The 23,848-nt window shown below is 41.3% G+C and overlaps 1 protein-coding gene across 2 annotated transcripts in view; it reads left to right on the top strand.

The window, feature by feature from the left end:
- Window positions 1-19,605, top strand: part of LOC129776320 (endoplasmic reticulum aminopeptidase 2) — a 30,143-nt gene extending 10,538 nt beyond the window's left edge. Inside the window, exons 1-10 of one of the 2 annotated variants that reach the window (XM_055781908.1) lie at window positions 511-1,822; window positions 8,526-8,627; window positions 8,711-8,938; window positions 9,005-9,087; window positions 9,137-9,339; window positions 9,395-9,575; window positions 9,638-11,009; window positions 11,071-11,213; window positions 11,279-12,031; window positions 19,305-19,605. In XM_055781908.1, the coding sequence (XP_055637883.1) occupies window positions 1,783-1,822; window positions 8,526-8,627; window positions 8,711-8,938; window positions 9,005-9,087; window positions 9,137-9,339; window positions 9,395-9,575; window positions 9,638-11,009; window positions 11,071-11,213; window positions 11,279-12,031; window positions 19,305-19,454 (3,255 nt within the window). In that variant the 5' untranslated portion in view covers window positions 511-1,782 and the 3' untranslated portion in view covers window positions 19,455-19,605. Of the gene's footprint in view, window positions 1-510; window positions 1,823-8,525; window positions 8,628-8,710; window positions 8,939-9,004; window positions 9,088-9,136; window positions 9,340-9,394; window positions 9,576-9,637; window positions 11,010-11,070; window positions 11,214-11,278; window positions 12,032-19,304 lie in introns of those variants that run through there. The other variant, XM_055781901.1, reaches the window with a different exon arrangement.
- Window positions 19,606-23,848: the final 4,243 nt, after the last annotated feature.

Genomic DNA, 23,848 nt, shown 5'->3' with positions numbered 1-23,848 from the left:
GAAATATTCGAAGAATTATTCAAATTACGTATTCAGTCATTATGTTGCCCCACATTAAATTCCATACTTCCATTCCATTTCTGGGTGGCTAACACTGAATGTTACCCTTCAAAATTTGCGAAAACACGAAGCCAGTGACTTTTACCCGGCTACCGAAAGGACATCATCTCGTTAAATACATTCCCACTAAATCATTCGAAACGGCTTCACACCATTTGTATTACCCCACGCATTCCCAAGCGCTCCCTCCGGCATCGGTACAGCAAACAAACAGAGAGTGGAATCCATCTCAACCCCCTTCAAAACATTCACCATTTCACATCCCCTCATAATCACCTGCGGGGGTTTTACTTCGACCACACAGCCAACAAATCCATCAGAGCAACAACACACAGAGCCCCACCGAAGAAGCCAAACCGCCGAACCGATGATGGCACTGGATCATGCGCAACGAGCAGCTGTCAAAAAACGCTGACACTGACACTCTTGTATTCTCTCACCGTCCAGCAGGAGGAACTCAGCAGTCAGAAGGATGGCTGCAGTGAGCGTGTGCGCTTGTTGGGAAATCACCGCAAAATTTTAGATCCACTTTTCCCGAAAACTCCGTCCCGTTCTCGAGTTCACTGTTCATCACCATTATTTTGTTGTGTTCTTGTCCCCGAAGAACCATCGACGGATACTGGCGGATATTCTAAGTATTAGAGCACCGTCGCGGACAAACAGTGCAGTGCGTTTTCGCAGCATCAGGAATTGAAGTTTAAAGATACCTTTACCACATCTCTACATCGCAGTTCTCAGGCCTGTATTTTTTCTCTCTCTGGTCAAGACAGTAAATTTTTCCTTCTGCCCTGTTAACACACAAACCGAGAGACCGACAAAACAAAATTCTTGTCTGTTGAAGATAAAATGCATAAGGAAACCGAAGGAATCGCATCATGGAATTGATTTTAAAGTAGATAAATAACGCGAGAACGAATAATATTTTCTCCGGTGGATGGATACCTTTATGCAATTAGTGATGCAAGATTTAGTGTGATCGAAGTGGTCCACTTCAAAATGAGCGTGATCCGAAGAAAATGTTAGTGCGAATCAAAGGAATGGCGGGGTGCTATTTGTGGCGTTCGCGTTCCACCCGGAATCGTAAAAATCATAAATTTATGCGAATCTAAAATGGACGTTAATCAACAAAGTACGCATAACAGCAGCAAGGGTCGGAAAAGTTTTGCCAGCAGGAGCAGGAGCGGAAAAGGCAAGGACGGTGGCTGCGATGGTTGTGTGAGAGAGCATGTGCCATAAGGATATAGAGGGAAAACGAACGAACGAACGAGGAGTCCCAAGTGGTTGTGACGGTGTGCGTGCGAAACGTGCCCGTGTTGTGCGTGGTGTGTTTATCAACATTTCATGAAGTGCGAGAATCGGAATCACCCTTTTCGCACGACGTTTGAAGAAGTGATTCAGTGAAAGGTGGCTGGCGGAAAAAAAAGAGTGGGGCAACCGGGAAACAAGTGCGTGTTAAATGCCATCGGAGAATTGTGAGTGAGCCCCGGTCGGGTGGCCGTGATTTTGGTTTGGTTGGTTCCACTGATTGTTACTGCGGAATCGAAGTGGCAGCGCGGCGCGGATTTTGAATAGTTTCGCATTTCTTTTGGGACTCGTGGCGTACGTGGCAATTGGCCGTTCGTCAGATTGGCTGGGAATCACAGACAAGGGGGCCCCGTTAAAGTTTCAGTGGTTGGAAGCGGTGGCCCTGGTAATAGGATCTGGCGACGCGAGCGGATAGGCATGACCGAGCCCGATTCCGATGATGTTGCGTTTCTTACAGGTTCGTTCATTTATTCATAGACGTTTGTTTGTCGTATACATTTTAAGGTAACGCACGAGGTCTGAATGATAAGATAACATAAAGTCTTGTCACTCAGTTTTCCTCAGTTTTTCACAAAAATAGCTACTGGTAGCCTGTTCTTGAGTTTGAGCTTGAACTTGGGTAGACTGTATACTTCGTAGCTGCTTTCTATGATTGACCTGAATTAGTGAAATTGCACAAACACAACGACGCCGGCCACCTCCTTACAGTCACCATGGGAAGGGAAGGAATGTTAGTATGATATTCGCCGCTCGAAGGCCAGAAGGGTCGCCTCTGTAGCGTGGTTCCCTAGCGTTTATCAAGGAAGGGATAGTTGTTAGTGGGGGGAGGTAAGAATCAGGATTCACTGTGGTGAGTGATGTGATTAGGAGTTTATCCACTTCTTTCTTTCCATAATAACCATGAATAACAGCTTTTACAACCATCCTCCTTAGAGCTTTGAACCCTCTGCTCTGGTTCTCAATAGTTTCAGGTTCTTTTCCGGACATGCTACTATAGAGATCCGTCATTCGCAGGCGGAGTTCATAACTACTTCATGCTGAGATACTCAGAGATGCGATTTCCATGATCGGTAACAGTAATTTAACGCATAACAGTACGACTGATTAAAGGGACTCAATTCTATTCTTATACACTAATCTACAAATATTAAAATCAAACGAAATTGATCGAATTGTTTTGTCCATAAGTGGTACGATGACTAGGTATCGCGTGTAGGCTAACGTTCAGGAGTAAATAGCTGCAGTCAATTTTGTTCGTCAATAAGTCGAAAAAAAACAATTCTTTGTCACACCAATCGTCGGCTTTCTAGGGTTTGCATTCCAATGAGTGCACAGCGCTGTTCACAGCGCTACCACCCGGTTGGTGGGATCATTCCAGGGTAGAGCACGTAGAGCAAACCTTACGAAGCGTTTCTGAACACGTTCGATGCGCTGGCTATGCACAGCTTGATATGGGACCCAGACTTGAACTGCGTATTCCAAGACGCTGCGGACAAATACATAGTACAACGACTTCAGAGCATAAATCCAACCATCGCGTTCGTTCTCGAGATTGTGACCAAGACGTGCTCATGGAAGCCCAGCTTGTTGTCAAGGAGAACTCCTTGATCTCTAATTCGACTGACTCTTTCCAATGGCGAGAGAAGCAACATGTATCCATGTACAATTGGGGAGCGTAAATGTGATGGCCTTGCATTTTTAAGCGTTTGCGTTCATTCCATTTTCCTGGCACCAGACCGTTAATCGTTCGATGTCAGATTGCAGTATGCAACATTCGATATTTGATTTTATTACTTGGAAAATTTTCAAATCATCCGCATATAGTATTTTCTCTGAACATAACCTCAGTATGATCGTTAACGAATAACATAAAAATCAGAGGGCCTAGAATGCTTCCTTGTGGTACGCCAGAGAGATTCGTGAATTCACTGGATTTAACACGGTGGGGTTTAACAAAAGCTTTACGGGATGATCAATACGAGGTTAACAGGTTTATGATCGAGGATGGTAAGTCAAGACGATTCATTTTCAGAATAGCAAGGTCGTGGGGTAGCTTATCAAAAGATTTGGAGAAATCGACGTATAGCACTTTTGCTGGGCAGTTTAAAATAGATATCGGGCGATGGTTTCCGACGTTATGAAAGCTTTCTTCCTTGTGGACAGGAGTTATCGACGCAAGCTTCCAAGCCTCAGGGAAGATACCTCGCGCAGAGATTTGTTGTAAACCTTGTATCTTTGTAACGTACGTATTTATATCGTCTAAGTATTTACTCCATACTAATCTGTGATTTCTGTTTGTTTTTCATGTTTTTATATCAATTGGAGCATCTCATCGTAATCGTGATCGTTTTTTCTTCGTTGTCGATTTTCTCGAGTACAAAAGATCGAGAAATATTTACTTCTGTTTTTGCGTCAAAAACATTTTGGTAATTAATTGATAATTGGGTAATTTGGCATCAATTCATAAAATCCGGAAAGCCATGGTATGGTTTGATGAATAGGGGCTTCAGGTTCTGGACCGGTCAGCTTGTTTTCAAGCTTGAATAAAGGGAGTGTCACATCAAATTGCATCACGGAAAAAACGCTGTAGAAATTTAATTTTTAGGAATTATATCTTCAGCTTTCGCTTATAATCAGATAAGAGTGTATAGATCACGTTGGCCATGCTTCACTGTCAATTTTTCGTAAATTTGGAAAAATGTCGTCGAACGAATAAGAGCGTCGTGAATTAATCCTGCGCACTCATTTCGAGAATCCGGAGTTGTCACATCGGGACATCGGTAAGATGCTGGGAATCGTCCAATCCACGGTCAGCAGAGTACTAAAACGATACTTCGAGAACCTAACCATCGACCGGAAGGTGAAGAACGGCAAAAATGGATGCTCCGTCAGTGAAAAAGATCACAAGCGCGTAGTTAAGCAGTTTGTGATATTCCGATCCGAGAAGTTCGGTCCGGGATGTCGCCAATAAGCTGAATTTGTCAGGTTCATTCGTCCAGCGGACCAAACAGCGGGAGGGCCTGCGTACATACAAGGTTCAGAAGGCTCCTAACCGCGACGAAAGGCAAAACAAGGTGGGGAAGACGCGAGCCCGGAAGCTGTACATCGAAATGCTGACGAAGCCGCATTGTCTGGTAATGGACGACGAAACCTACGTCAAAGCGGACTTTCGTCAGCTGCCGGGCCTGTTGTTCTTCTCCGCAGTACATAGTGTGGCAAGCGATCTGCTCTTGCGGAAAGCGGAGCGCCCCCTTCGTGATGACCGGCACGGTAAACGAGCAGGTTTACCTTAAGGAGTGCTTACAGAAGCGCTTACTACCACTAGCAGCACGAAGGCCCGACCATCTTCTGGCCGGATTTCGCTTCGTGCCACTATTCAAAGGACGTGTTGGAGTGGTACGAAGCCAACGGGGTCACCTTCGTGCCGAAGGAAATGAACCCGCCCAACGCGCCGGAGCTTCGCCCAATAGAGAAATATTGGGCGATTATGAAGCAGGCCCTCCGGAAGAACCCAAAAGTTGTCAAATCGGAGGCGGACTTCAAGAGAAAATGGATTTCTGTTCAAAAAAAAACTACAACCTGACGTTGTACAGAACCTTATGGACGGGGTAAAGAGGAAGGTGCGAGCATACGGGCTTGGGCTCGAAGTATGAATAAAAAGAAAATGCCAAAAGTTGTTTAATAGTTTTTATTTTACTGTCTAAAATTTTCAAAAGGATCGGTCTACTGGGCGAATTTCTACAGCGTTTTTTCCGTGATGCAATTTGATGTGACACACCCTTTACAACAATAAAGCTCAAATGGCCAGTCTTATAACTGACGATAGTCATTATATCCTATACCAGGAGAAGGCCAAATTTTTGGGCAACACGGGCAACTAATTGTTCAAATATTAGATCACGTCATTGGTGACGGGAAGTTGTATTGTTAGAGCACTTAACTCGTATACTGGTGCACGGTACCACAGACCGTGTGTGTCTCTGGAATTATGATCATTTTAGGCTTTATTGGTAATTATTTAAAGAAAAGTATATGATTGAATGAAAAAAACTCCAGAAAATATTTTTTCTTCAATTTTTTTCGGTTTCAATAGCCAGCCTCTTCAAAACAAAATTAGGAGGGTTAATTAAAGGAAAAGTGATAAATTATTCTTTAAAATAAAAATAATTATCGGTTGCTAAATAATTGATGTTTAATAATTTATTTTCTGTAAAGTCTTATCAATCAATATCGTTGATTTTTTTTAGGAAATTGTCATTCGATTACTATATATCCCTCAGATATAAGAACTATCTATCGGTAATAAAGGGCCCTATTATGTAAATTGAATCGAAAGGTCGATTCGATCCCTATAACTATCATACCGAGCAAATTTTCGTATTGTTTAAATCGATAGAATCTTATTGAATCCAATTCTTTCTCGAATGTGGTGTGTTGCGAATAGCATATTTCGACACGTTGCCGAAATGTTACCCAAAGCAAAATATTAGGGATGCAACAAGCAATCCAAACAGCTCGAAAATTTATGCCGACAGCTTTCCCCGACTGTATATGTACAGCAAAATAGAGCAAAAGAGTAAAATTATGTTCAACTAGAATGACATAATAGGGCCCAATTTTTAATTTTAGGATTTTCTAATTTCTCAATTATCACCGTTTTTTTCTGTATTATAGCGACTTTCAACACTTTTGGCTGGTTCGTCACTTTTACTTTCATTTTTGGAAGAATGTCGAGAGTGAGAATTGAACTCGTGACCTCTAGCGTGAGAGGTATGAATGTTACCACTACGCCAGATCGCCTCCCAACTATCACTGTTCTATTCCTGGCTATATTGCTTGACAGAAATCTACTCAAATTATTCACATAAGTATCAAGGTTTTAAAATAAAATTAACAATATTTCATTAAAACACGCATTCGCCGTTCGATATCTTGTGCCGGATGTTTCAGCATTTCAATGGTCATTTAACAAATTATATGCCTGAAGAAAACATTGTTGAAATTGTTCCTAGTGATAATGTTTTGCTTTATTACAAGTTACGGTCGAATAACTGGATCTTCAAATATGAAGTAACTAACAATCTGAAGGAAATTGAAAGGGAAACATTGATGAAGAAATATCTGCTCTTCCAACTAATATGATTTATCACGGTTAGCACCTTATGAAATGATCACGGCAAAAAGTGAAGGTATATTTAATTCATAAACTTTGGAAATGACACTATCCTAGACCAGCTGGCGGGCGCCTAGAAATACCAACGCAGGCGACCGGTAGACCGCGGACTACCGTTTTGCCACACATATCCTATACTATATCCTTCAATTTAACCGACTTCTTACATATCTCTGGAAACTCAGAGAAATGAAGTGGTTCTATAGGTATGAAACGCAGCGCACACAACTTCGTTAGATGTTCTTGAATTTCACGGCTTGAATCTTCCCCCGATAAGAGGAAGATCCAAAATATACAGAAATATTAAGCTACGTCCTTTATACATCTCCACTAGTATCGGAAGAAAAACATAAAAATATTCAATGTGTTTGCTACTAGGGATTGCATTACCGTGCCAAAATTTCAATAACCGATTATTCGGTAATGAATATTTCATTACCGGTAAAAAACATCATTTAAAATAAACAATTTTCTTGAAGAAACGACTTTTTTGATAATGATTAATTTACAAAAAAAAACATTTTGCAAGTTTTTGATACTTAGTTTGTTGGTTAAAGTAATACTTAAGGTCACAAAGAATGTTAATTTTGTCGTCTTCTATTCTAGATCAGATCTCATTAATGAAGTTTCCAGAAGTGGAAAACGCCCGTTCAGAGTCCAATTATGTTGGGCGTACAGTACGAAGATCATCGAATACCATTATTGCCTCTGATGCCCTCTGTACGAAAAATCTCCGAGGGTTTTCATCAATCCGTTTATAGACATAGAGCTTGGCCTGGACGTTGATACCTTTGATTGTTGCAATCGTCATTCAAGTTTTTCCGTGATCCCAACTGCTCTGCAGGTTCTGCATTGTCCAGTGGATTTTTTCCTCCTGTTGTTCAGCTACTGAATCAATATCATCATCGTCAAATTTGATCAAGTCAGGAACAATTTCAAATGCTTGCTTGATCAATGCAGTCCGTGACGTTTGATAGAAGACGCCAATATCATCATTAATTGTTGTGGCATGACTACGAGTAATTTGATCATTCATATATGGGAACAAATCTGCATATACGAAACGTCTTTCTGCAATCCTTTCAATCAGGGCTTCAAGCGGCTGCTTCGAAATTACTGATGGTTGCTCTAGCATAAATTGCAATCTGACGTGAACTACATAAAGGGGGCATTTCTTCCGCAATAGCAGTTCAACAGCGACCAAAACTGGTTGGAAGGCATTAACCAATTTCATTATCGTTGTCAGTTCTTCATCGCTGAAGCTTATCCAGTGTTTCATTTTCAGAACGAGCAGGGATTTTTGAGCTGAAGTTCGCAGGTCGTAGAATCGACGCAACACTGCCAGTTGAGATTTTTCGATCTTATTTGATTCTCGAGTAATATTTTAAAGCGGCATGGTAGCAAATAATATTTATGGTGTAAAAATAAAAATTACCGAAATTACCGGTAATTCGGTAATGGAAAATAACCCGGTATTATCGGTAAAATCGGTTAACAATCCCTATTTGATACTACAAATTCCTCCAGTTTTTCAGGAACATTCAAGAAATCTTAAAAACTCAAAATGATAAAAATGAATAACTGTTTCAGAATTATTAATAAATGTTCGTGAATTATTTTATTGAAATGTTTGTTTCAAATAAAACTCATATTTCTCATATACGTCGTTTCAACGACATTTAGTTGATTTTGCATTTCAGAAGTCTTTACAAATAGACCGTACTTATGATCAATTGCAACAGAATCTTGTTGGTAATTACGATGCGAATGTATAAGTCTGATTATCGCTTCTATGTTCTCAGTTCTCCTCTTTTATGTGAGACGAATGAGTCATCACGAATCTTGAATTACGACCAATTTCACGATGTAACATTTACACAGCTAGCAGTTACTCAACGATGCCGAATGCTGATGATAAAATATTTCTGACAAAGTAATAGAATTGGTAATTTTCATTATTTATTTTTTTTACAAATTTAAATAATAGGTGGTGACAGTACCAGCGGCCGGCCGGCACGGGAAGGAGTCGCCGTATGTTCACAGAAGCGAGCGCTATGCGTGACAGCAATTGTGTTGGGCACATTACTCGGTAATCCATCTAATCCCATTTGGCGATTCGAATCGCAGATTGGATCGCGGTCTCATCGTTGCACCTTTTTTTTGCATTTCTAGCTACCGCTCTGGTGATAGCTTACGCTGGACCCCAGACTGTGTGTCCCTGTGCGGGGAAGATTCCACCTGGGTTCACCCCGGAGGGATACAACAGCTCGGAGCCGTTTCAACCGATCGCCACAAATGGGCAGCCGTTCCCGTGGCTCCTGCCAACCCTGCCGAATAATGTACGACCGAATCGGTATGTGCTGACGATACATCCCAACTTGACCACCCTGGATGTGAAAGGTTCGTAGAAGTGATGCGTATCCTAGCTTTTGATTGTTAACCTTTGCCATTTCGTGCCACTTGCAGGTCAAGTTACGGTTGAGTTTTACGTCGAAAAGGAAACCAATTTTATTGTGCTACATGCACAAGATTTGAACATAACAGAGAAGGTAAGATGTTTCCCAAAAACACGACATAGTCAACATTTTTCTCTTGCAGGCTTTGGTAGGCCCAAAAGGATACGCGCTGAAGATCCTGCGAATATTGGAATATCCTCCGCGGCAGCAACTTTACATAGAGCTGAGGGACAAGTTGAGAAAAAAGGCTAATTACACGCTTAGTATTCGATGGTACTCGAAGCTCATTACCGAGCCGGATGGCTTCTTTGTGGACCAGTTTGAAACGGAGCCAAATGTTAAGAAGTAGAGAATACAACACACTCCAAGATGATATTTTCCTAAAATTCATTCTTTGTAGAATATTGGCAGCAACAGTTTTGAGTCCGGGAAGCGCTAGGAAGGCATTTCCGTGCTTTGATGAGCCACATCTGAGGGCTTCGTATCGGATATCCCTCTTCCGGGATCGGTTCCACATAGGGCTGTCGAATTCGATCGTCCAAGATACGGACGACGTGGGATTTTACATGGGAACTGGATTGGTTAGCAACGCTTGGGTAAATCATTTGAAGATCATCATAGAAAAATGCAACTTTTCTTTCAGCTCCGAGACGATTTCGCTGACACACCACCGCTTCCACCGGATTCGATCTCCTGGGTGATCAGTGACTTCAAGCGACAGCTTCTGGATCCATCACCGATCTATCAAACCGTCAACGTCACCAAGGAGACCCACAAGCCGCTGCTAGAGCCAACGAAACATCCATCTAAACTGACCAAGGCGGAGAAAAAGCCGTTCCGAAATTTAACTGCCGTTCTATTGTCGAAAAATCTTTTCAAGTTGACGAACAATCAACCGTCCGCAAAATCACTCAGTGCAAATGAGACCATAACCGCGGTAGCGGAGAGCGTCATTCAGGGAAATGCCACCACTCGGAGTGGCAACGGAACCGAGACGAATCATACCAGCGCCAATGATGCGCTGGAGATCAAGACGGCACCGGCGTATTCGTTTTACGCCCCAAAGCCGTACGTAGATAAGGGAAGCTTTGTGCTGCACACATCTCGAGACATACTGGAATACTTGCAGCAGTGGTTGGGTGTAGCCTATCCGCTGTCAAAGCTAGATTTCATCGCTATGCCAACACTGAACGAAGATCTGACGAGCTCGCTAGGGTTGATCGTTTGTCGAACGTCGTTTCTGAATTCGCCGGAGAAAATATCCACCAAAGATTATCACATGTCAGTGGTGAAGATATCGGAGGGAATTGTGAAGCAGTACTTCGGTGGATTGAGTTCTCCGAAGGCGTGGAAACATGTTTGGTTATGGGAAGGCATCATCAAGTATCTCAGCAGGTTCATATTAACACCGATTCGGCCTTTATGGCCAATGAGCGAGTTGTTTCTGATCGAAACTACGACTCGAGCGATGGATATTGATACTTTGCAGGGTTGGGAGAGCATCCATACGGGAACGACTGAATCGGGAGACAATGAGGCGTTCTTCATCGACAAATCAGCATCGATGCTCGCGATGTTACAATCAGCAATTGGTGAGAGCAATTTTCGACAATGTTTGGGGAAATTTCTGAAGGTTTTTGGATATCAGACGGCGGAACCGATCGACCTGTGGACGGTTTGTTCGAAGCAAGTCAACAACAGTAAAAACGTGAAAGAGATGATGAACGTTTGGACAAATTTGGCAGGTTTTCCGCTGATAAATGTCACACGCGAAGGCGACGAGCTCCACATAAGCCAAATACCCTTTGCTCCGGCTGAATTTGTTGCGATTCACGACGATCCTGCCGTAGAGGACAGTGATCAAGCATCAACTACGACAACTAGCACGACGACGGTCGCTCCGGTCACTCAGAGTAGTAAAGAGAAAAAGCGACACCGGTGGACATTCCCGATTAGCTATGTAACCAGCAATAGCGAGCAACTGCCAAAGACGATATGGTTCAACACAACTGAAAGTGGGTGCTATCGGGTTCGGGATGATGATCTATCGTTAATGACGATTGTTTTTGTTCGCAGCAAAAATAACACTCAATCATTCCCCCAAATGGATCAAGTTGAATCACGAGCAAACTGGATACTATCGGGTGCTTTATCACGAGGACAATTGGATCAATTTAGTCCAGCAGCTGCAGATCAATCATCACATTTTCAATACACAGGTGAGTTGTAGCTACCTCTCATGCACACATGAAATGACCAATTTCATCACAATTTTTGCATCCAGGATCGGGTTGGACTCGTGTCAGACATCTTCACGCTGTGCCACGCGAACCTGCTTCCGTGTGACTTTGCGATGGATTTGATCTCGTACTTCCCGAAGGAGCAGGATTGGGGTCCAGTGCTGGTGGGTCTGAAGCATTTGGAAAAATGGCGCAAGATTCTCAAGTACTCCGAATGTTATCTGGTACTGGCAGAGTACATCCGCCAGAACTTAGCCAAATCGATCCAGGAACTAACCTGGAACGATACCGGAAAGGAAGAGTTGAAGTTACTTCGGCCGGCGGTGTTGTTGAGCGCCGTCCTGTGGGAAGAACCGGAGGCGATCCGGAACGCCAAAGAGCTAATGAACGACCAATCGAGCATCCCACCGAATCTACGCTCGGTGGCATACATTGGATCGGTGCTTTCGGGCGAGATTCGCTACTGGCAGGACTGTTGGGCGCTGTATAATTCGATGCGTCGCGAGAAGGATATTGGCTCCGAGGAGCGAATGGAGCTGTTGCGAGCTCTGGGTGTGACAAAGGACGCCTGGCTGCAGAATCGACTGCTGTCCCACGTCATTACACTGCCCGTGACGGAGATCGTTCAGGTGCTGGAGACAATCGCCGGAACCCCGACGGGGGGAGCGATGGCGTGCCGCTTTCTGCAGGCCAAGTGGTTCGACTTCCAGTCCAAGCTTGGCAAGGGAAGCGTGAATTTCGCTCGGGTCATATCGGCCATCACGCAGTACGGCTCGACAAAGTTTGATTATGATGAGGTGAGTAGACTGGTTTCAGTTGAATTTCAGGTGGGTAACTTTGCTTCAGTCGATTTTTATTTTTCTTATTTTTTATGTACAATGATTCTTTATCTACACAAAAAGATTTAAAAAATATAGGAGGTTGTGTCCAAGATACGACCGCATTGTTGAATTAGAACTACGCTGTTATTTTATATAAGTCGCTTGTTTATACTTTTGGATATTATTCTATAATGCTGTGAAATTTTAGAAACAACTGCTTAGTAGAATAATCTCTGAAATGATTTTTTCATTGTAGAATCAGTTGACGATGATTGATTGATGATTCATTCTTGCCCTCGCAAAACTATCGTATGTCACAATTTATTTCATGTCAATGCATTGAAAATTTACCTCGAAGGCTATTCCGGTGGCCTTTTTCGAAATTGACATAGACTCGGCTACAGTCGATTATATACATGTTGCACCAGCACCATTATTCCATATCTCATAACTACATCAATATATCTTTGGCACCGCATGTAAACAACAACAATGACAACACTTGCAAGTATCAAATATCATGCTACATGTTATTTAGTATTGCCTCAAAGGAATCGCACCTCTAGATATCGTTCGTACAAACTAAGCGTAAACCAAGCGCCAAACAAGTGTTCACCATAGCATGCATACAGAGCCATACATTGGTGGCTTGAAACTACTAGCATTTCTCATCATTTTGCGCTGTTCTCAAAAGAAACGCTTCTGTTAATATTACTGGCCTCGAAAAGAGTTGCATTACTTTCTCATGCTCGAGAGAAGCGCAGCTATCACCCTTAGTGGAGGAAGTTTTGCTACTGGTAAGCGAAACCTTATCACATACAAAATTCCAGAACATTCACTTTCTTGATGACTAAACAAGAGAAATAAACTCTTTTTGTTAATAACAACCTCGAAAACAGTAGCAATGCTTCATTATGATCAATATTAGCGCAAATGCAGTCCTAGTTGAAGGCAGTTTTGTGACTGGCACGCGAACCCAAATAACTTATAACATTTCAGTAAGACATTCAAGAAGCTTGGTATTCCCAAATAATTTTTTGGTGCACAACCTTAACGTCTGCTTCGCCATAACGTCAGTTTAATGCATTGATGCATTCTCAAAGGCACCAACGAAGCCCTTATGAAGACGGAAAATAAAAAAAAAAAAAAAAAAAAAAACACCCATCGATGCGAATTCGCTGATGAGTTTGTCAAGAGCGACCGCCTCCACCACCAGCGGGGGGAGCTTGATTTTGGTGGCTGCCTGGGTAAAGGCGTTTACATTTTCGACCGACGCGCCGAAATCGCCTACTTCGCTGTTGTTCGGTGCGGTGTCACATTTGCGAAGGCTCGGTTCAGTGCGAGAGCGTTTTGCACTGTACCAACACCGCGTGCATCATTAGATGACGCTTACCTCGAAATTTTATTGCCCCTGGCAATGCGTTCGTTTTCTGCAGGGCTCAAGCCTGCCTTCCTCTTCTTCTTTCTCATCGCACACTACGCGAAGCGCCTAATTTATGACGCGGAAAGAAGAACACACGATACGAATAACGCGAAAAACGAACCGAAAAATCAAACGACGATTTCCAAGTTGGATTAGCACTGGTGGGGTCCAATCTTAGATCGAAGCGCAGCGAAAGCAAAGTGAACTGGATTACTCAACAGTCCGATGCCGAATAAAAGTTTGCCTCAGCGAGATCCACTGTTTATACTCTAGGCAAGTATTCCCCTTCATTCTTCTTCTTTTCCTTTGTTCACGGAGACTTTAAATCATACGATTTCCCCTCCGTCGTCGATAAGTTGCTCGTTATTGATATCTCTGTTCGGGAAAGCACTCAAATGGACAGAACAAATGTATGGGAAAATAGAAACACTTAAAGTTTTCATGAATTTTCACCATTTAATAACCAGGGGATTCCAGTATGGCATATTAAACAAATCTTACGGAATTTCCGATTCGTTTAGTATGTAAATCGCAAAAATCCGTTCGCGGCAAAAACGCTTATTAACGCTAACTTTATTTCATAAAAACGTGACCTGTTTTCTGATTTGACACCCTTAATGAAAGACGTAGTCCTACGTCAAAAGAATAAAAGAATTATTTCTGCACAAATTCTATGAAAACCCAACATGATCGGATACAAGCAACGCAATGAAGTTGTAAATGGCCAAAACCACCATCTGTGTTGTGCTAAAACATTTCGAGGAACGTTTGTCTGTTTCCCGGAAGTTTTCAGGACTTTAGGATGTGGATGTGGCCAATGAACTCAGTCCTGTTCGGTACTGAGTTCGGGGACGTCTCATCTGACAGTGGTCTATAGAATTTCAGGCCTGGGAGCTGTCCAGAATCCATGTTCACATACTTTTCGTCATCCATCAGCATACATCCTACAGTATATCTCAAAATTGAGTTAACACCATTGAGTGCATTGAGTGCTTCTTTGTTATTTTTGAGTTTTTCGGGGTTAGAATGTAATAAATTAAATGCGACTCATATTCATCGTGAAATCGATCAATTGTACTCTCATGTAGTGATAACAAAAAAATTAAAGTGGTCACATTTCTAATTCATGTTTAAAATACAAACAAAAAATCTCCAATTGAGACGTGGCAAAATTGAGTGTACAATTCAAGTATTTCTCAAAAAGAAACCTGGAGCACCGATCCTGGTTTCCTCCACACCATCGGTCTTCCATCCGATTCAAAGAGATTGGTTTCCGGCTCCGACCTTGTTCCAGAACTCCTCAAGTCTGTTCACATATACCTTAGCAAACTGTAGTCGTTTTTTTTCATATTCAACTTTGAGAACAAATACTTTTCACGGCTGACACGATCTCTCAGATTGTTCCTGTATGCTACTCTCTGGACGGTGTCTGCGCTGACAGGTCTTCCAATGGTGCCGGCTACTTCGGTAGGCAATTTAGGAATGTTTGTTTTAGTGTTCTTTCGCAATGTTCTCACAATTACATCATCATCAGAAGATATGATCCGTTTGCGTCCTCTACCTGGGAGATTTTCCATGGTTCCTTCGTATTTCTACTTGTTTATGATTTTCGTTACTGTAGAGTGGGTTCTTCCGACAGCAGCTGCTATTTGCCGCAATGCCTTTCCTCGACAAGTCTTACTTATTATCATTGTACGTGTAACAATATCTATTTTTTTTTCTCTTACTTGCCATTTTGATAAAAAACCTTTTCAAACACCTACAAAAAACGAAAACTAACACTGCCCTAGCAGTGGTTTGGTATTGATGTTACAAACTGACAAAAAAAGTACGCTAATTCGCAAAGATCTCACTAAAAAGATTAAAGGTTAATTGTTGTACAACTTTCAAGCGCGTCTTTTGGCCACCGGATTTTGTATCAGCGTCCTGTTTAGTTGCTTGTAGGCTCGGAAGTTATGATAATCTTCTCACATACTGATTCTTCAATGGTATTCTGGTTGTGTTTTTTTTTGGCCATGTCGTAGTCTGAGAGTTCCGGGTTTGCCTTTATTGTTCTCAATACTTTCAACCTCCGATCGTAATTTAGCCAAATTCAGCGATTTCGCGATTTTAGTACTTGGCCACGCCGGATACTTAATGTAGGTGTCAAAACAAAATGGATCAACGTGCAATTTTAATCGTCGAAAAATATAGAGCTTTCAGACAACTTGCTGTCAAAAGATTTGGTATGGAGTAGAGTTTCTTTCCACAAGGACCTTTCTCAGGGCTAGAGACGAAAAACAAAAATGGAATGGCATGAAACCACAGTTGCGAGCGAGCTAGCAAGCTCAGCACAACGAACCGATATCATCTATGCCTCATGCTTATTTCACACACATATACACACACAGCTCGATATAAAAAGAGGAAGACCTCTTTCAAATTCCAGCAGGGAAACCTCACTATTGCATGTTGTGGAGTTTGATCATATCTCAAGCGGAATATAGGATCAAAAGTGTTTATAGTTTGTGATCGATATCTGAGTAAGAAGGGGAAAGTCTGATGCGAGTTAACAGTGCAGTTCAATCGTAAAGTGAGGACGGAACCAAATAAACGAAAATAGCTGATAGCTTTCGAAGATTGTGAGTCGCATGCATGAGTCGAATCTACTGAAGTAATATGAAACTAAATAGCTGAATGTTAATTCAAATATTTCGATGTATTCTAAAATAATATTCGAAGTGATGAACAAGTGGATTGAATAATATAATTCCGTAGTTCTACGTCGAAAACTGCGGTCGTGTCCTAGATACAACCCATTACATTATTTTACCAATGAACAAGCTGACCGACAAGCCAATACTATGTACAGTACTTTCCTAATACTTGCGATGAAACACACTGCTTAAATTAATGCACATGGCACGACAGCGCTGTGAAGTACAAAAAAAAAATTATTTTTTTCTAAATTATCTCTTCAAAAATTTATATAACCACCAATTTCTTATTTTTAATCCTTATTTCAGTATTCGTGTATGAACAATGTCCAAATAATTCAACCACCATTCGTTTTTCAAACAAAACGCATTTATTTAAGTTGTTGAATAATAAATGGCGTCCGCTTCATCACACCTTCATCCATTCTTCATGTTGTCAACAATCTGATAAAACACCGACTGGAGAGAACGTGTCAAGACAACGTCATTTCAGCTGTGCCAATAATTCATATTTGTCAATCCTATATTTACGCATACGGCTCACAGACCTAGAATCAATAATTTTGTTTTGAGGAGACTGAATTAAATGGCTATTAAAAAAATGGGTGTGTTATACCTATGATATAACCGCAAGGTTGACGTGGGACTATGATTATATTCTCCGTTACAAGTAAATTTCATGACAGTCCTTTTACGTTTGGTATGCTAGGACAAAATATATGAACGGAAGAATTATCAAACGATTATTTTATTTCACATTTCCCTCTGAAGTTTGCATCTCTCAAGTGTACGTATTTCTCAAACCGCGAATTTGCTGGATTTGATGAACTTCAGGCACTCAGTTTCGATTTTGACATGTACGTTAACATTTTGCCTAATCATCAAAAGGTATGCGTAGAAAATTCAGTGAGTAGAGGATATGAAGGCATATCCTTCAATGCTATCTTGAATAACCGAGCCAAAGCGTTGTGTTCGTAGCCGCTTTTGTAATCCGTGTTTGGAGAACGCTTTTTGGAGGGAAAAACAAAACATGCGGGTGCAGAAGTTCCCGGTTTACATGAATCAACAACTTCAACTTCTTCTTTTTATACTACAGATACTTTAAACTTGAATGTTCATTTGCCTCTAGTGTCTGCACGATTTTCCCACGTTCCTAAGTTTAGAGGACCGTGTTAGGGAAACATATTCTAGAACGCACGAAGGCAAGCGAGTATGAAAGTGCTCGCATTTTGCATTTATTTGCAAAGCCGATTTCCCCACCTTGCCTTGCCAATTTTCTCACGCTCCATGGATTTGAAATCTGTGTTAGGGAAACACATTTCAATCAGAACAAAAATACCCCCGATATGCATGAATTTGCAATGGCAATTTCCACACGTTCCATGGGTTTGAAGTCGGTGTTAGGGAGACACATTTCAGTCGGAACAAACATACCCCCGGCTTGCATTTATTTGCCATGCCGATTTCCCTAAGGCTGCTTGGTTTAGATGGCTGTGTTGGGGAAACCGTAAATCGGGCCAATCAAAGCGAGGCAGTCAGGGTGTTTGGATAACGCTTAACATTTTACAGTTATTCAATTGTTTATCTAATGAAAAATAACATTTTATTAATTGCGATAGATGCGTAGAAATATTCCCTATCAAGTGATGCAAACATCTTTCTGATCCAATAAGAAATGTTTGAGTTATAAGCATTCGAAATCTTGCATTTTTTCCTGCATGTTCTGTGTTTAGGTTTTCATTTTATCCCCTATATATTCCGGTTAGACGTAGTCCCACGTCAATACTGAGTTGAAGAAATAATATTTTCTGGAGTTTTTTCATTCAATTATGGCATTTCTTTGCCAAATTTGCACAACTCGATTGGGTTTGAGTCCAGCGGAGTACAGAATGCAAAATTGCGATCCATTCGGGTAACTCCTAATCGACCGAATTTCAAAATACTGATGAGTAGTTGATCAGTAGACGATCTAGAAGTAGGATCTGGAAACTCCGAGAAAATTTTACTATTTTACTATTACCTCAGGGTATATTTCTTCCACTAATCAAACTCAACATGTGTCTATGAGGTAATCCTCGCGTTTGCTATCCAACCGAATACATCCAGGAACGTGTGAGATCGAATACGTGAGATTGTAGCCTCATGCTTTCAAAAGATTTATTTTTTTGTTTAAACATACGTACTATAACGTCATGGCCTTGCGTTTTGGTCAGGCATAGCAAAGGGTGTGTTGGCATTGCTCATGAAAGCGTCTCACAAGTGAATGTATTTCTCCTCACGCCGCTCCTGTTTATTGTGTCGCAGGAATCGCAGTCTCTCTACCTTCACGTACATGCGACCATGAATTGTTTCGCTGTTTCGGAGGAGCTCGACCATAAACACTGTGATACGCGATTTTTATATATGTATATAGATTCGTCTATACATTTCCAACATGTTATCTTTTCATTGTAATATAAAGTAGTCTTGAAAAACAATTTTCGCATGAGATTTGTGTTTTTCATTCAAAATTGATACTAATATGATGCGGAAAAGTTAATTTTCATTCATTATTTTCATGTTAAAAACGTATTCATTCCGCCTGAAAATCAATTATTCTTTGACGCTCTTCTAAACTAGTAAACGAAGCTCAATGCCGTCAACGCGAATTTGAGAGTTGACAAACAGAAGTTGAAAAAAGGTGAAAATGTGACTCGGGAAGTGACAGAAATGAAGAGATGGTGAAATAAAATGGCCGCTCAGGTTAGAGAAAAGAGTGTTTATAATATGATCGATGGCATTTGAAAAACAGCTCGAGTTTTATTGAAAATAAAATCGGAATAATTTTTCGCAATTTTTCCTGAATGATCTTCATTTTGAGTACTCAATATTTTTATTTCATTTATATGGTTCCGAGATAGGTCCCTTTTTGCGTCCAGATATTGCAACCTTTAAAACCACCCGCATAAATAAAGATAAATCGGTTCGTAAATCCATGAGTAACTCCACGGTTATGTCGACAAAAACCCAAGATCAATGCATGAAGTCTACGATTTATCTACTTTTAGTGTCTAAAAATTTCTATCATGACGGAAGCAAAGTGTAAAACCTGATCAAACCAATGATAATACTTAACAAATGTTCATTGCAGTTGAAATCACTGGTGGAACGTTTCGGAGAGGGACCGGGCATGAAGAACCTGAACATGACCCTGAGCATGGTTGCGGCCAACGTGGAGTGGGTCAGCCGTTCGCAGACGTCCATATACAACTGGATCGAGAAGAAATATCCCTTCCGATAAGTGAGAACGGCTGTGAGACACAACATCAACCAGAGAGACAGAGAGTTTCTAGTGCGGAAACGAGAAGCGAACAACAGGCTCCTGGATGAGACAAAAACAAAAACTGAGAAAGATAACAACAACAACAACAAAAAACACAATGATATACAACTATTTTTTTAGTTTTTCCTTTTTCGAAACTTTAATGAAGATCAAGTAAGCAAATCATGAGTAAATTCTAGCAAGCGCGAGTACGAGATAGAATGAGTGTATAGTGAGCCCGCGAAAACATAGCTAACTTAAGGTGACAAAAAAAATCAGAATGCATTTATCGGTAGTACAATCTCTGGTAGAAGAATTTTTAATCTAATTATAACGGAACAAATCTTCCAAGTGCAGAATAGTCGTAACCGTACGATACAGCTGTAAATGTTTGACTATGGTTCATTGTGTTCGTGTTATCGCAGGAGTTTTCCCATTCTTTTAACCATTCCGTTCATAGTCGACGTGCGAAGCGAGCATTTTATTGTCTGCAGATAGGAAGAGACTGATTGGAACCGTAGGAGCAAAATGACATTTATCATTATAGAGACATCTATCGGTAGCGCGGCGTAAATCAAATACTTCTTTAGCAAATCGACAGACAAATCGCTACAAAAAGTTAACATCACACCCCAACAAACACCGAAGCGAGGTTCGTTTGTCTTGAAGTGAAGACGAAATGGATTTGAGATGTATTTCCCTGAGTTTTTTTCGGTTCGCTTTTTATCGTTTACTGGCTAATTGGTCATGTTGAAGAGGGGCTGAGGAGATTGAGATGCCGAAAAAAGATACAGACAAGTTTTTGTTCACTTCCAAGCATGCGTGTATTAAATAATTTTCTACTACAACAAAAACTGTAAAGTTAATAGAGAAGGTCAGATAGATGTGTGATATAATTTGCGACTCCCGCATCGAGGGGAGTCGATTTCAAGCAGTATTAACCTGGGGGCAGAACCTCCACTAGAGAGTTACAGGCATTTCTCGAATATATTTACGTTACAGAAAATGAAAGTTACCAACAGAGGGCACATATTGACTTTGTTCGCCAGTAAGAAACAGAATAGACAACAAGTGTTCGAAATTAGATTTAAACAAAAACAAACTTTGTTGTTTTTATGTTTTGTCTATCGTTCTTTTCCACGAACTATAAAACTACGCTAGGAAAGAGGCAGACCATACATAAAGCAATTGAACGTAATCACTCTCGCAATATCTGTAATATATTTTTACTACTTTAAACGCTCATTGAATCCTGTGTAGTAATATCCATACAATACGTTTCAAGTAAAGTATATTTAAACTTAGTTCCAATGGATACGCTTATCAGACGCATTAACAGTTAAACACATACAGAAAGAATTCTAGGCGACAACTTGTTGCAATCAGATAATATCCTCAATTGCTCCACGTCAACCGCCAGCGGTATATTTAACTGGCGCCAGTGTTCGAACCGATGCTAACCAAAAAGACTTCGTGTGCTAAGTTTGTGTCATAGTTATGGTATAGATTATGTATATGCAGCTGCCCAATTAATCGCCGAAAGCTGGGACAAGTAGACAGATAGTCGCGGAGAGTGTGGCAGAAAATCAGTTCCACTGCGCTAACACACAATGGGAAAGAATAGTTTGTTTCAAGGCAGCGATATTATTGGAGAAACAGCAAAACAAATCCGGAAGCATGTCGTATAACACAGTGTGTCAAAAAGAAAACTAATAAAACACTTCAATCTGTAGTCGCTCGCGTTTTAATATTTTCGATTCAACTATCACAAATTCCCGCCTGGGGGAAACAGTACGATGTCAACTGTTCATTGTTGATATATGACCTTTGTAACAGCTTCAAACACAACGTTTTGAACACTGGGGAAACAACACGTGTACCTAAACCTCCTGCTAACCCAAGTGCTCTTGACCTCTCGCTATGCTCCAATTCACTATCTTTAGATTGCAAGTGGAATGTAATCCAGGACCCCAACAGTAGTGATCACTTGCCAATCTAAATTTCCATCACCACTGGGTCGAATTCTTTTGAATCTATAAACATGGCATATGACCTCACAAGACACATTGAATGGCGAAAATATGCGGACGCGATTGCTCTAGCCATCAATTCCGGAGATGGTTTTCCTCCTTTGAAGGAATATAACTTCCTATCTTGTTTGATTTACGATAGCGCAGTTCGCGCTCAAACGAAACCCATCCCAGGTTCCACTATTCGTCGTTGGCCTGCAACTTTTGGGTAAACCGATCACTCATGCTATGTCATTCAAGTATCTTGGGGTCTGGTTCGACTCCAAATATATTTGGGGGGGCCCATATTAGGTATCTGAGTAAAAAATGTCAACAAAGAATGAACTTTCTCCGTACAATTACCGGCAGCTGGTGGGGAGCCCATCCCGAAGATCTTTTAATGTTGTATCGAACAACTATTCTCTCAGTGATGTAGTATGGCAGTTTCTGTTTTCAATCAGCTTCCAAAACACACCTCATTAAACACGAGCGAATTCAGTATCTTTGTCTCCGTATTGCGTATCTGCCCTCAACGCATACCATGAGTCTCGAAGTTTTGGCAGGCGTACTCCCACTAAAAGATCGCTTCAATTTACTATCTCTTCGGTTCCTCATCCGGTGTAAGGTTATGAACCAATTGGTGATCGGAAATTTTGAGCAGCTTATCGAGCTAAATTTTCGCTCCGGATTCATGAGTTCATCTCCATGCAGGTTTATCCTTCTTCGTATATTCCCAATCGTGTTTGTTTTCCTGGCTACATCAATTTCCCTGTACATTTTGATCTGTCCATGGCTGTCAATCTGGCAAAGTATGTGCGTATGAATTGTGATAATATTAGGCTGTCAAAAAAGTCCTGCGGTATTTCCGCGAGGTGTCGTTGTAAGCGCGTAGTTCTAGTTGTATTCATTGTATCGAGTCATACTACAGCTTGTTGGAAAGGTAAGGCGCGCTATAATATAGTCCTTGACAGTGTTTTGTTTGGTTAAGTCGTTCGTGAGTTATAGTGTCGCAAATATGGAGCAAAATAAAGAGAAAATCCGACATATTTTACAGTACTACTATGACAAAGGCAAAACTCCGCACAACGATGGTTTCAACGTTTTCGTTCTGGTGTAGAGGTCGTCGAAGATGCGCCACGCTCCGGAAGGCCTGTCGTCGAAAATTGCGACAAAATCGCTGAATTAGCCGAGAAAGACCGGCATAGTAGCAGCCGTAGCATCGGCCAAGAGCTGGGGATAAGTCATCAAACCGTTATTAACCATTTGAAGAAGCTTGGATTCACAAAGAAGCTCGATGTATGGGTGCCACACACGTTGACGCAAAAAAACATCTTTGACCGTATCGACGCATGTGAATCACTGCTGAATCGCAACAAAATCGACCCGTTTCTGAAGCGGATGGTGACTGGCGATGAAAAGTGGGTCACTTACGACAACGTGAAGCGCAAACGGTCATGGTCGAAGCCCGCTGAAGCGGCTCAGACGGTGGCCAAGCCCTCATTAACGGCCAGGAAGGTTCTGCTGGTGCTGGAACAGTGTTTGGTGGGATTGTCAAGGAATAATCTATTATGAGCTGCTTCCCTATGGCCAAACGTTCGATTTTTTTGTTTCAGATAACCAGAAGGACTGGAATCGTGTACGCCATGGCACAACTTTTTTTTGAACACCCTCACTTCACCAGCATGTAACTATTCTAATTATGAATATTTTTTTTCCGTCCTATTTTTGTTTTATTGTTGAAAGATAGATAAACGAATAATGATATAATGGATAGTAAAAATATTCTTTGTTTTATTTTTACGGAGTTCGAAAAAACGTCCGAAATTCGTGTCTCTACACTAGAATACCCCCTTAACACATTGCGGACCGTTCACGAGATTTCTCGTGTTTCGCGTTCCGTCTGTTATGGATGGATCACGAAATAACCCGTGTTTTCTACACTTGAAGGTTAAGTCCTTGGTTTGCCAAGATTTTAACAAGGCCCACCGATGGCTCGCATTCGTCTCATCCACATCAAAGGAAACGATCTCATTCGTGGAATCCGAACAGATGAAGCGTTCAAGTTTGCACCAAAACGTGCCGTCCTTAATGTGTCAACCGTAGAATAAGCAAAATTGTAAATATACTTCAGAACTAAAATGAGATATAGAATTTGGCTCCTTTAAACTCGTGTAACTGAGCCTGTACAAATAAACGATCTATAAAAAAATCATCATCATCATCATCACGCATTGCATTGCATGTACGAGTTGGGCTCGCAGCAAACAATCTTTGTGATTGTGGCGATGGCATCGAGCATGTTGTCTGGTCGTGTATCCGGTTCCATGCTGCTCGCTCTCAGCTCTCAAGAGCACTGAGAGCACA

The sequence above is a fragment of the Toxorhynchites rutilus genome, chromosome 1 (genome assembly GCF_029784135.1).
Source record: "Toxorhynchites rutilus septentrionalis strain SRP chromosome 1, ASM2978413v1, whole genome shotgun sequence".
NCBI lineage: Eukaryota > Metazoa > Arthropoda > Insecta > Diptera > Culicidae > Toxorhynchites > Toxorhynchites rutilus.
Note: the sequence above shows the minus strand (reverse complement) of the source record. Positions and strands in the feature narration are given on the sequence as shown.